This window comes from Anguilla rostrata, chromosome 11 (genome assembly GCF_018555375.3).
Source record: "Anguilla rostrata isolate EN2019 chromosome 11, ASM1855537v3, whole genome shotgun sequence".
Classification (NCBI taxonomy): Eukaryota; Metazoa; Chordata; class Actinopteri; order Anguilliformes; family Anguillidae; genus Anguilla; species Anguilla rostrata.
In genome coordinates this window covers 41,438,252-41,451,586 of record NC_057943.1, presented here as the reverse complement: position 1 = coordinate 41,451,586, position 13,335 = coordinate 41,438,252, and the positions used below count along the sequence as shown (strand labels likewise).

The 13,335-nt window shown below is 44.7% G+C and overlaps 1 protein-coding gene across 1 annotated transcript; it reads right to left on the bottom strand.

The window, feature by feature from the left end:
* Window positions 1–4,875: 4,875 nt before the first annotated feature.
* Window positions 4,876–11,917, bottom strand: LOC135234976 (mucin-2-like). The gene is made up of 4 exons (XM_064300149.1): window positions 11,761–11,917; window positions 7,006–7,544; window positions 6,576–6,737; window positions 4,876–6,062 (listed from the first exon to the last, which is right to left on the bottom strand). Exons 1-4 carry the CDS (start codon window positions 11,832–11,834, stop codon window positions 5,830–5,832), a joined length of 1,008 nt encoding a protein of 335 aa, XP_064156219.1. The 5' UTR covers window positions 11,835–11,917; the 3' UTR covers window positions 4,876–5,829.
* Between the last annotated feature and the right edge of the window lie 1,418 nt (window positions 11,918–13,335).

Genomic DNA, 13,335 nt, shown 5'->3' with positions numbered 1-13,335 from the left:
GCAGGTTCATCTGCAGCCAAGGCGTAGCTTCCTGGCGGAGGGAACAGGTTTTTTAGACAAAATGTCTTGGCTACACGCCAGAGTTTATGGTTCTATCCATTGTCACAAGGGCCCCTGTGTATAAAACAACCCACGGCACTAAATATCCTCCACGTTTCACCACTGGCTTGAGCTGCCCTTCAACATTATTTGCATTCTTTGAACGCCTAACATAATGCTGTGCGTGTTTCATCTCACGACCAGACACCATTCCAGTGGTGGTTCAGATGTAGTTTTGCGAATTCAAGACTCCTTTTTCAGTGAATTCTTCTTAAGAGAGGCTTCCTTCCTACAACTCCCATCATAAAGGCGGTCGTCATGCAAGCGTCTTCAAATGGTGGCTTTGGACACTATGTAAGCCCTTGTCAGATGGCAGGTCGTTTTGGAGATCTTGACCTGTGCCCGTTGGACTTATTTTTGCCACTTGACCCATCGGTGTGACTATGCATACGGATAAGACCCTGTCTGCCAGGTTAGCCAGCGGTCTTACATTTATCCTAGTAATTGACACAGCAGTTGAAAGTAGTATCTAGTATTCTGATCTGCAGAAGTCTAGGACCTTTTGTCTGATTCTTTCAGGGAGCTCTGTGTCTTTCACCATGACTGCTGCCAACAGTATTTCAGACTCCTGCTCCAGGTAATTGTACTCCAGGCATTTTCTGGAAGAAAATTATTATTACTCTAATAAAATATGTTGTTTGATGTATTAGTACATTAGGTTTGGAATTGTTCGCATTTTTCAACATAAAATGTGGGGGCGATATAGCTCAGTCGGTAAGACCGGTTGTCTGGCAGTCGGAGGATTGCCGGTTCAAACCCCGCCCTCGGCATGTCGAAGTGTCCTTGAGCAAGACACCTAACCCCTAACCTCTAACTGCTCTGGCGAATGAGAGGCATCAATTGTAAAGCGCTTTGGATAAAAGCGCTATATAAATGCAGTCCATTTACCATTACCATTTACCAAAATATACCTCAGTGTTTGTGTACTGTAGACTGTTTTTATTTATTTATTTATTTATTTTTTAAACTTTATCAAGGATGTGAATGTAAAAGGAGCCCACTGCATGTTGCTGGCATGCGTTTTTTGTAAGAGTGGGGTGTGGTCTTTCAGGACTAGGGTTTCTAAGCTCTCAGGTGTGTTGAAGAAGGCCAGGATCTTCCTTTTGAGGGCAGTATTGTGTGCTGGCTTTGTTAGGTACCATCTTTTAATTGTACATTTGGAAGAAATTGCTGCTGGAAGTTCACTGATAACTGGAATTGCCCATCACTTTTGTTGAAATTATTTAATGTGTATTTTTTATCTTGAATTAGCAAAGAAGAAAATGAATGATAATACCTTTTATTTTACCTTTTCCTTGTAGGACTTCTTTTTACAGCTCTTCACGGAGTCGCTGGGATATATTTTCCAAACCCTGATTGTGTGCAAATTTCATTTGCATTTGTCTTTCCACAGTATGTAGGTAGGTTTTTCTAAAAGTCTTATTCTTATTCTTATTCTTATATCTTATATCCTATTCATTTACATCAGTTTCTTTAGTCTTATATGATTACTTTTTTCTTTTTTTATCAGTTTGGTTCTGAATGTGGGGCTGAACATGTTCACTTCACACCCTGGTTTGGAATGTCCGGTTACCTGCAGCCACAGCCGCGTCCATGGCGATGGCCACTGCCGATTCGGGAGCGCGTGGCGTCCGCGGTCCTCCTCTGAAACACGTGGGCTCACCAGCTGCTGCTTTTCACACCGCAGGCTGCAGCCAAGGTGGCAAAGGGTGGAGTCAGAGGAGTACCTTTAATATGCGGCTTTGACATGCAGTCACCGGTCCCCATCAGCCGGGGGGGTCCGACCGAATCCTCCACATCCTGGGAGGTACCATCGGTTTTACGCATTGGCCCATGGAGCTGCTGGCCACAGTCGGCACCAGCGCGGTATAATTACTTTTTCCATCCTTCCATCTGCCCTTCACAACATCAAATACATGGGTGAGTCTCTCCTCTTCCCTTCAAAGTGCTTTCTGATCACGAGACAAGCGGCACAATGTTCCTTTACCATTCCATTATAAACTTTTGCTCTCTTTTTTGGTGGTACAATAAGATATTAAATTATTACATCACCCATAATAGGCACCCTCAACCATAAGCACTCACTCACCTTCTGCATTATATGTCCAAACTGCTTTCATTCTGCTTTCATCCTCTTATTCTACAGCTGCAAGTAGATCGTTTGAAAATACGGATGGCAGTAAACCACAGACGCAGCACATCTACTTCTTGTCTTTAACAATGTGCACTGTTCCCATTAAATACTCAAATACTCACTAAATAAGTGAATAAATAAATGAATAAATAACTGACTGGGCAACAAAGTGCGAATGTGAAATCTAGCTTCTGTTGCTCCGCCGTGCCATTTGTTGTTCTGGCTGAAATCCAGAGGAGTGTGCAGACGATCTGGCTGAGACTGAGTGTGCAGACGATCTGGCTGAGACTGAGTGTGCAGACGATCTGGCTGAGACTGAGTGTGCAGACGATCTGGCTGAGACTGAGTGTGCAGACGATCTGGCTGAGACTGAGTGTGCAGACGATCTGGCTGAGACTGAGTGTGCAGACGATCTGCCTGAGACTGAGTGTGCAGACGATCTGGCTGAGACTGAGTGTGCAGACGATCTGCCTGAGACTGAGTGTGCAGACTGAGTGTGCAGACGATCTGGCTGAGACTGAGTGTGCAGACGATCTGGCTGAGGCTGAGTGTGCAGACGATCTGGCTGAGACTGAGTGTGCAGACGATCTGGCTGAGGCTGAGTGTGCAGACGATCTGCCTGAGACTGAGTGTGCAGACGATCTGCCTGAGACTGAGTGTGCAGACGATCTGGCTGAGGCTGAGTGTGCAGACTGAGTGTGCAGACGATCTGGCTGAGACTGAGTGTGCAGACTGAGTGTGCAGACGATCTGGCTGAGACTGAGTGTGCAGACAATCTGCCTGAGACTGAGTGTGCAGACTGAGTGTGCAGACGATCTGGCTGAGACTGAGTGTGCAGACTGAGTGTGCAGACTGAGTGTGCAGACGATCTGGCTGAGACTGAGTGTGCAGACGATCTGGCTGAGACTGAGTGTGCAGACGATCTGGCTGAGACTGAGTGTGCAGACGATCTGGCTGAGACTGAGTGTGCAGACGATCTGGCTGAGACTGAGTGTGCAGACGATCTGGCTGAGACTGAGTGTGCAGACGATCTGGCTGAGACTGAGTGTGCAGACGATCTGCCTGAGACTGAGTGTGCAGACGATCTGGCTGAGACTGAGTGTGCAGACGATCTGCCTGAGACTGAGTGTGCAGACTGAGTGTGCAGACGATCTGGCTGAGACTGAGTGTGCAGACGATCTGGCTGAGACTGAGCGTGCAGACGATCTGGCAGAGACTGAGCGTGCAGACGATCTGGCAGAGACTGAGTGTGCAGACGATCTGGCAGAGACTGAGTGTGCAGACGATCTGGCTGAGGCTGAGTGTGCAGACGATCTGGCTGAGGCTGAGTGTGCAGACGATCTGGCTGAGACTGAGTGTGCAGACGATCTGGCTGAGGCTGAGTGTGCAGACGATCTGGCTGAGACTGAGTGTGCAGACGATCTGGCTGAGGCTGAGTGTGCAGACGATCTGCCTGAGACTGAGTGTGCAGACGATCTGCCTGAGACTGAGTGTGCAGACGATCTGGCTGAGGCTGAGTGTGCAGACTGAGTGTGCAGACGATCTGGCTGAGACTGAGTGTGCAGACTGAGTGTGCAGACGATCTGGCTGAGACTGAGTGTGCAGACAATCTGCCTGAGACTGAGTGTGCAGACTGAGTGTGCAGACGATCTGGCTGAGACTGAGTGTGCAGACTGAGTGTGCAGACTGAGTGTGCAGACGATCTGGCTGAGACTGAGTGTGCAGACGATCTGGCTGAGACTGAGTGTGCAGACGATCTGGCTGAGACTGAGTGTGCAGACGATCTGGCTGAGACTGAGTGTGCAGACGATCTGGCTGAGGCTGAGTGTGCAGACGATCTGCCTGAGGCTGAGTGTGCAGACGATCTGGCTGAGACTGAGTGTGCAGACTGAGTGTGCAGACGATCTGGCTGAGACTGAGTGTGCAGACGATCTGCCTGAGACTGAGTGTGCAGACGATCTGTCAGACGGTTAACAGCATGAAGGCAAGTGGCACTGATAAGACTGTTCTGACTGATTTACAGGGACAAAAGTGGATTGGGCTGGCAAGCACTTGGAAGCATGGAAGGCACGCACTTCTGTTGGCACGGATGTCGCCCACTGGTGTAATATTTTTAATGTGATCCTGCCCAGGCACTACAGGTGTAAATGAGCTACTTAGCTAACTCTGGTGCAATTACTATATTGTGCAGGTCCCTGTAAAATAAGCCAATAGACTAACGGATTAACTCCTTCTGACAGTGAAAGCGGATGCCATGACAACGCTCTAAATTTTGGCTCTCAACAAGAAATTTGCTCTAGGAAGCCTCTGTAGGTACTGTACAGCAAATTTGGAAGACAAAGAGTCCTGTTTGCTGTAGAGAGATCCCTCTCCAGTTCGAGTATTTGAATCATTCATAAATCACTCGAGTGGCAGCACAGCATCGTATTCCAGCAGGGCTGCTGGCAGAGTGTGATTGCTGTCAAGAGCTATTCAGAAAGCATGGCATCAATTAGCAATGCCCCAGACAATACTGTGTCTATAATTCCATTTGCCATTAGCCTTTTCTCTGTGTAAAACCTGTTATCAGCATCTGGTCCCAGTCTATTCAATCTGCGATGAGAGAGCCTTTTTTTCCAGCTTTCATATTGAAAAAACGAATGTTATCTTCCAAAAAGAATATTTTTTCTGTTTATTTCTATGGTAAAGCTTTGTCAAAAGGGTGGTACAGATGTGCTAAGCTATTTTACTGCACATGTGAGCGTTGCAGAGACAGTGGTGCAGGAACTGTGGGGATGCAGTTTGCTTGGGTCACCTGCCTCCATTACTAATATTCAACAGCAAGATTTTCCCATGGAGGGAAGACTACCGGAAGTTATCTGTTAGGCTATAGTTAAATGTGAAAGGATATGCAATTAAATCTCTTCCTCAGCAATGGTTAATTTAGCCATCCATCTCTGAAACATGATTATGAAAACTCATTTCCCTTATGAAATTCTTTGTAGCTGGAAATGAGAATCCTCAGCTGGGACTCAGTAAAGCAGTGGATCTCCAGATGCCTTTCCTGTACTGTTAGTAATGCCATTTTTCATGCAGCGATTCCACCAAGGGACGTTTGAGTGCCTGAAGGTCAAAATCCAGTCACAAAAACAAAAAATAACTCATCGAACACAGAAACATGAAAAATGATTGTTACATTACAGGCATTTAGCAGACGCTCTTATCCAGAGTGACTTACACAACATTTTATGCAGCATTTACATTTATCTATTTATACAGCTGGATTTATACTGAAGCTGGTTAAGTACCTTGCTCTCGCGTACAACAGCAGTGTCCCACCTGGGAATCAAACCTGTTTTAGTTTTGCAAGACCAGCTCCTTACCCATTACATTACACTGCTGCTATTTTCTAAGACTTGGTCCCATGAAATTAGCTTTTCCATTTTAGATGAGGGAAATCATCAGTTACAATGCTTAAATTTACTTCAAAAAACTTCAAGCAGCCCAAAGAGCCCGTGGGATTGGAATGTTATGACGCTTTGAATAAACCTGAAGCAATGTCTATGAAAGGAGCAATGGCACGTGTGATCAGGCGTGATCATGTGACCCCGTGTGCTTCAGTCTCTGGCATCGAAGGGCTGGAAGCTCTGGAAGGTGGGCGCTCCACGGTCCGGGGGCTTCTGCTGATCCTCGGACAGGAACTCCAGCCTGAACTGCGTGGCCTGGGGCGCGAACGGGGGCGGGTCCAAGTGCAATCCCATGTCCTCCGCCGCGGAGTTAGAGGTCTCCGGTCCGTCGTAGAGTCCCCCAGATATAACCAGGGTGTCGTCTGGAGGCGAAAATCTGTCCACTGTATTAAAAAGAACAAAATGACTGGTAGCTGCACACTGAGACTGTGGTTTGAACCCCAGTGTAAATCGGCCATGTGCTAAAACAAACTGATAGATGTATTGTTATTATTTTTATTGTTTTATTTTATTATTATTGCAATTAATGTCATCTGGAAGTTTGTTCTTGCTTCCCAAGAACTGTTGGTGTTTACTGTGGTCTGTTCCATGAGTAAGCCATTATTAGTGTATACAGGGCTCAGTGGTGTAGCCACTTATATTAATTCATTTTGGGGGGCATGGAAATTCCAAATCTAACCAATTAATTTTGGAATGGCCAAAACCGTTGCTGTTATGTCATCTTCTGTGTGCTTCTGCATTTTAGAAGGTTTGGCATCCAAGTAATCAGCATGCACATGTTTTACATATATGTCTGCCTTTTGTTGGGTGGGGTGTGGGTGGGGGGGTGTGGGTTTGTTCAAATTTTGCAAAGCCGCCACTCCTCTTCATCACCAGGCAATCCAGAGGTTGCTCACCTGTCTCCGAGCTGTTGTAGAGAGGCTGATGTATGTACTGCGATCTCTTCTGCTTGCATCTGTGAATGCTGTACCCGGCTATGATGAGGACAGTCAGCCCCAGTACCACTCCAAAGAGGATGGTCATGGAAGCTTCAGAATCGGACAGTCCAAGCTGTGGTTCTGTTCAGATAAAATCAAGATGCTGTTGCAGGTGTATTACAAATCAGTTCTGTTTAAATCCCCTTCACTTATAGAGCATATCAGCACCAGGTTCAGTAATGAGAGACTGTTCCTGAATTCATGTGAACAATGAACACTATGATAACCATGCATGGAATACTCACAACCAAAAGACAAACACTCATCTTCATGAATGGGTAATTACAGGTGGCAATTGATGGATACATGCTTTCTGATAAGTCACTGAGGAGAAGACGGGTAATCTGACCTTGTGTTTTGACAGTTGCCGTGGTATTAATGGTCTCTGTGGGAGTCGATATGCTCATGGTCGTGACAGTGGTCTGAGCACTTTGGCTGGTTGCCACTGATGTTGAGGAGTGGAGCGGGGTTGGCTGCGTCTGATTGGTTGGGGAATGTTCTGTTGTATTCCATCCAGTGGTTTGGTTCAGGTCTGTTGTCGAGGGCAGCGGGGTTGTTGTCAGGTCAGTGGTGTTTTCCTGGGTGGGGCTTGGAGAAAGGCTCGTGTCGATGGTGCTACTCTGTGAGAGGCTTGGGGATGCCTCGGGGGTGGTGGTGTTGGGCTGGGTGGAGCTTGTCGATATCTCCATGGCGACGGTGCTGCTCTGACCCAAGCTTGTGGGGACTGCTGTGGGTGCAGTGCTGCTCCCCCCTATTTCAGTGCTGTTTTTGGGAGTGCTGCTGGCGGGTAGAGCTGGAAGGGCTGTGGAACTTAGGGTGATGGACAAAAGCAAGCAGACTGAAAACAGCAGGCTGGGCACAGAGCCCATTTTTTCATCCTCTTGTAACCTGGGTAAAAGAGAGAAAGATTTTCCATGTTGTTCTGAACTTTAAATAAAACCCCAAAACAAGAAAAGGTTTAATTTCTTTTTTCTTCGTAACAATGACACTAATTTTTGTGCATAGTGTTTTTTAGATCAGATATGATAGCATTGCATTCACTTTGTAGACTCACTTTTTTCTGGAACCCAGTTAAAAACACAGAAGGAAGGGCATCCTGCATTGAAATAGGTTAATGAGTTAAGAAGACCATATTTAGCACTCTTAGAACCTTTTACAGTGTAGCGAGAAATGCTAGAATCCCCTGCACCATATGGGATATGCCAATCCTTAATTTTTCAGTTTTGGTTGATTTGGCGACATCAGACTGGTCACAAAAGTTTGTTTTCACACTCAAAATACCAGAGAAAATGGAGCTGTTACTGGGAGCAGCACATCAATTGCTTAATCAACTTAGTAGATAATGCAACAGCAGCATTTTTTTGAGAAAAAAGACTGCCAAAAGACAACCAACAGTGTCGTCTGACACAGTAATATTGAGCAACATATAAAGATGATCACTCAGAATAACTTTGTATTGATTTGCAGTGACCCTTCCCTCTTAGGACAAGTGGATCCAAGCCATCGCAGGAAAATTGCCCCCCACAGCATAACAGAGCCACCGGACCCCCTCACTGCAGGGGTCAAGCATTCAGGCCCATACCATTCTCTACGCCACACATGCACTCGCCCACTTGTCGTGAATATGGGGAAGGATGACTCATCTGACCATATGACTTTTTTCCACATCTCTGTAGACCAGTACCTATGGCTTTTGCACCACTGAACTCTCAGATGTGCATTTGTCTTTGTAATGAGGGGTTTATGCACTGCACCCTACTATAATATCCTTCTCTGTGTAGTTGTTGATGGTCTGTTCTTGCTGACCCAGTTTGATCTCATCCTGTACTGACATTCTCAGTCACCTGAGAAACAGTTGCTCTTCTGTTCTTTCCTTACATATCGCACTAATGCACAAGCATCACAGCCATCGTATGTGTGCTTTCGATCACAATTTCCGACCCTACTGACTGATGTCTTTCCCATAGATCTGAATGCCGATGTCACTTTAGTCACTGTTCCTATTGAAACACTAGTTAGTTGAGCAGTCTTTTTGGCTGACGCTCCTGCCATTCATGGCCCAATAATGAACCCTCTTTCAAAGTGACTTAGATCTTTTCCTCTTGCCATTTTGATCCAAAAACGAGATCAACTGGACCTGCTCAGCATTTTAATACATGCGACAGAGAATTATATACATGCCACAGATATGATATTAATTGCTTAATTGTATCATGCAGTACACCTGTATGGAAGCATCTCTATTTGTTATGTTTCTCCACTCATTTATTCAGGTTTATCCTTTAATTGATAACCTGTCTGTATGGGACTGGGAAGTGCGAGCAGTTGGGGGGCATTCTTGCCTTAATGTCCTTTTCAAAATGAGCGTCTGCCCTTCCATTTGTGCCCTGCCTTATAACATAAGTCTGACCATGTGGATGTAAATTATTCCGGTGTTTTTTTATTTTTTGCGCTGTAAGGCGAAATGGCGGTATTCTGCAATGTTTTCATTGCCAGACGGTAGCTTTACGCTCTTGGTAGCAGGTAGTCTTCCCCCTCTTATGTCACGTTTTCAAGCCTTCACATCAACCACAGGACTGCTGTGTACACTGAGGGCGTCCGTGAAGGAAATCCCTAAGGTAAGCTTTCCAAATCATGTTCTGAAATGGTTTTTCAAACATTTTTAGTTAGCTAGCTACATCGCTATAGACTATTTAGTGTCGATAAATAACTGTTTACTTGGAGTAGACGTTCTTCAGTTTGGTTAGTATAGGATATATTATAAATCGCTAATGTTAGATAGGGTAACTAAAATTATCATTTCTGCAAATAAATGGCATATAAATATTGTGATTTAAATATTATTTACTTTGAATAAAACATATTGAGGACATAAATCTCTGTACACAGAATTTTAATGTGATATAGACTACCAATTGTATTTTGTTGACTTTAAAACTCACATTTCCTTAATATTCCCTCAACAGTAGCTAGGATTTGAGAGTACAAAAATCGGGTTCAACCTTGAGTGAGGAGCTATTCCATTATTCTGGAACATAGCCTGTGTGTATGAATGCAGTTTAACAATCCGCTTTAATGACTTTACCCACTCATTTCTGGCAGTTGGTCATCATTTTCCCTGAATGTTTGATAAATCCAGTTTTATAACATAAGTCACAAATTATTGGTCAATAGTTTTAAATGTTTCTGAAAATGTGTTTGCGGTATGTATAAATAAATATGGCATAAGTAGTGTTGGTTTAAACCATTGTTCTTGTGGCCTTGGACTGTATGATGGGATAAGTGCTCTACAATGTGTTTTATGGCCTTGATGCCCTCATGTAGAATTTGATTTGGGCCTTACTGCCTTGGTGTCCTGTGAAATTTCAGCTTTGCCGTGGCCTTCCTGTAAGAATGGTGAAATTAGACCACTTCCAAGCTGTCACCACACTGCACATTACAGGCAGCCTGATAACTACAGTCGCTTTCTGGCCATAGTTTAAGAACAACATAACAATCAAGGCTTATAGGGGATGGGTGATGAAGAAAAAACTATAAAGGAAACTTCTGAGCCTTGACTTAAAGTTCAAAACAATTTACGGTGCCCTCACAGTCTGAGGAAGGTCATTGCTAAGCCTTGGAGCCCTAAGTCAGTTTTAAAGTTAGTAAATGCAGGACTGCATCCTGTGATCCAGGGGTACTAAACATGCAGATTAGGCTACCTGTGGGGGGGGGGGGGGGTTAACATGGCATTGCTGTAAAATAGCATGTGTGCTCAGCCAACCTACCCTGTATAAATTACGTTAAATAAACACATAACATACTATCTGTGCATTGTGGTGTGCAACTTCAAATCCTGATTGTGCTGTATGCTTAACATGCAAAATCAACTAATGAAATGAGTCCCTTAGTATGATCTACCTCAGTCATAGGCCACAATACTATTCTGTCACGCTTTAGCGATTCCTTACATGATCCTTCCTGAAAAGGGCATGACAGCCAATCAGCCGGTGCTGTTTAAAGCATGTGACTGTGCAGTCTGAGCACATAGGCAGCCCCACCAGTGTCCTCGAAATTCTGTGGAGACCTCTTAATGCTCTTAGTTTGTCAGCTATAGGTTTATAGCTACATATGGCACATCTGGGCACATAAGATTAGTATCATGTAAAACTTCACACAAACGTATTATTATTATTGTTGTTGTTGCTGTTAATATTATTGTTTTTATTATTACAGTTTGCCTTTCAGTTTCATTTACATTGGAAGTAATAAAAGTGTACATTAGATGTATGAACTGGATGCTGTGGACTCTGGATAAAGAGTTTGCTTGCAGGCCAGATCAGGACTTGGGCTGCTCGCTGAGGTCCAGTGAAATGTGTGATTAGCTTCCTGTATGACTCACTGTTTCCTCATTTCCTTATCACCCAAACGCTACTGTGTCCTAATCTTAGCTGGCTACACCTTTTCAGACTTTGTCCTCTTTAGTAACCAGGAGAAATTAATTTATTTCCAAGACAAATGTCTAACTTCATTAGCTTCAGTAGAGAAAAGAGTGCAGAATCTTTGCCTTTTGTAAAGGTGCTTTTTTCAGATCTGTTAAGAGGTTTGAGCTGGTTTGACTCCACAGGGGTTCCCTGATGTTGGGATGGAGTCGTTCCTCTGCCTGCCTGATTTGAATTGAAGCCATTCTTTAACCAAATGCCCTTTTAGCCATTCAGGGTGCTTTGACCCGAGCCTGAAAATACACTGTCAGCCAATCACAGCGCTCGTCTTTTTTTTCCTTTTTTTTTACAGCAGAACATTTTCTGCTGCTCCAGTGTAGACTAAACAAACACGTTCTCCTGTTACGCACACACCCGCACACACAAATTCACGGGAGATTGCTCAACGGCTCTCCAGCAGGATCAGGAAGTAATTTTCCCCAGCGTCAGGACAACGATTCAGGCACTCTCCCCAGTTCGACATTTAACATACAAGTCTGCGCACACACACACACACACACACACACACACACACACACACACAGCTCAGCCCGTTCCCTCACAAATGCTTATTTGGGCCCGTGAAGCCCCCAAACTTGTGGGCTGTCAGAGAAACAGCCCCCCCGAGGCAGTTCGCCACTTACCTGAACTGCATGCCTGAGCGAATCCAGCGAGATTGTGCCGCTCCCGTCTGCCCTCCCTCCTCCCTTGTTTCCATGGGGGACTGCGGAGCTCCCTGATTGGTTAAACCTCTTTTGTCCTGGCAGGTACATGGGAGGAGCAGGCCTCTGCTAGCTTTCCTTATTGCTGCCTGGTCATAAAAAGTGCAAACAGATCAGCCGCTAAAGAGTTTCAGTGACGGTTTTCCTTATTGGTAAAGTTTAAGGAGAAATATTGATTGAATGTAGACCAGTTAAAATCAGGACGAAGACGTCAAATGGGCAATTCAGTAGGCTACAGCTGGCTGCTTAGGTAATAGGTCTACAAGCTAACGTTTGCTAGTAGTGCATTTAGCTATAAAAACTAAGTCTGAAGGTCAGTGTACAATTGTACAGTGTACAGTCTGTAGTTGCAAGCCATATCTCCAACACTGTTGAAATACCGAGTGCTGTTATTTGATATTAATCAGATATCACCGAGTGCCCAGTCAAGAAACAAAATAATGCTGAGTTGGTATTCTCTTTGCATACAGAATACCACTATCTTTAACCTCTTCTGTAGTGCCCCCTTGTTTAACACAAGCCTGAAAATGACACACACAAAATTAAATGATTTCTATTAACCCTAACAAATCTGGTCTCTTCTGAATGGTGACCCTTGGGAGTTTGTTTTCCAGGAGACAGGATTACTCTAAATATTACTGAAACTGAAAGTAACAGAACCAAAAACAGAACTCTCTGCCTCCCTCCCCATCTCCCTCTCTGCCTCCCTCCCCATCTCCCTCTGTGCCTTCCTCCCCATCTCCCTCTCTGCCTCCCTCCCCATCTCCCTCTCTGCCTCCCTCCCCATCTCCCTCTCTGCCTCCCTCCCCATCTCCCTCTCTACCTCCTCCCCATCTCCTCTCTACCTCCTCCCCATCTCCTCTCTCCTCCCTCCCCATCTCCCTCTCTGCCTCCCTCCCCATCTCCCTCTCTGCCTCCCTCCCCATCTCCCTCTCTGCCTCCTTCTCCACTTCCCTCTCCTTGCTGCTCCCCACCTCTGGCTGCAGCTGGTTTAGAAGATTGTGGAAAATAACATTAGCTATTTAGTTTACTAATTCATTGATTGAGATCCTTTGATTTAAGTTTTCGTTAAATAACCCACCCCAATCAACATGTCAATCACATCCCGCAATTTCACATGCCACATTTTTATTCAAAATCAGGTCTACCCCTTATTTATAAGTGCTTTGAATAAAAATAAAAAATATTTTGAGAACGTATCAAGATGCTCACTGATATATATAGAATCAAGTTTTTCACTGAACATGTCCTTTTATGTGGAGTCTCTTTTCACTGTCCTCCTCTGAAATATTCACTCAGACAAGTGATTTCTTCCAAGGCCTCCAAATGCCAAGTCTTCTGTTTAGACTTAAGCAGTGCAAAATTCATTTTGTCGTAAAACAACAACCTTATTAGGTATAACAATTCAAGAGTTTATTTGCCAGCACAGTGTTCTCAGCATATGTACTGAAAAATTATGGTTTATTTATACTGGAGAAACAATGTGCGTCCAAGCCT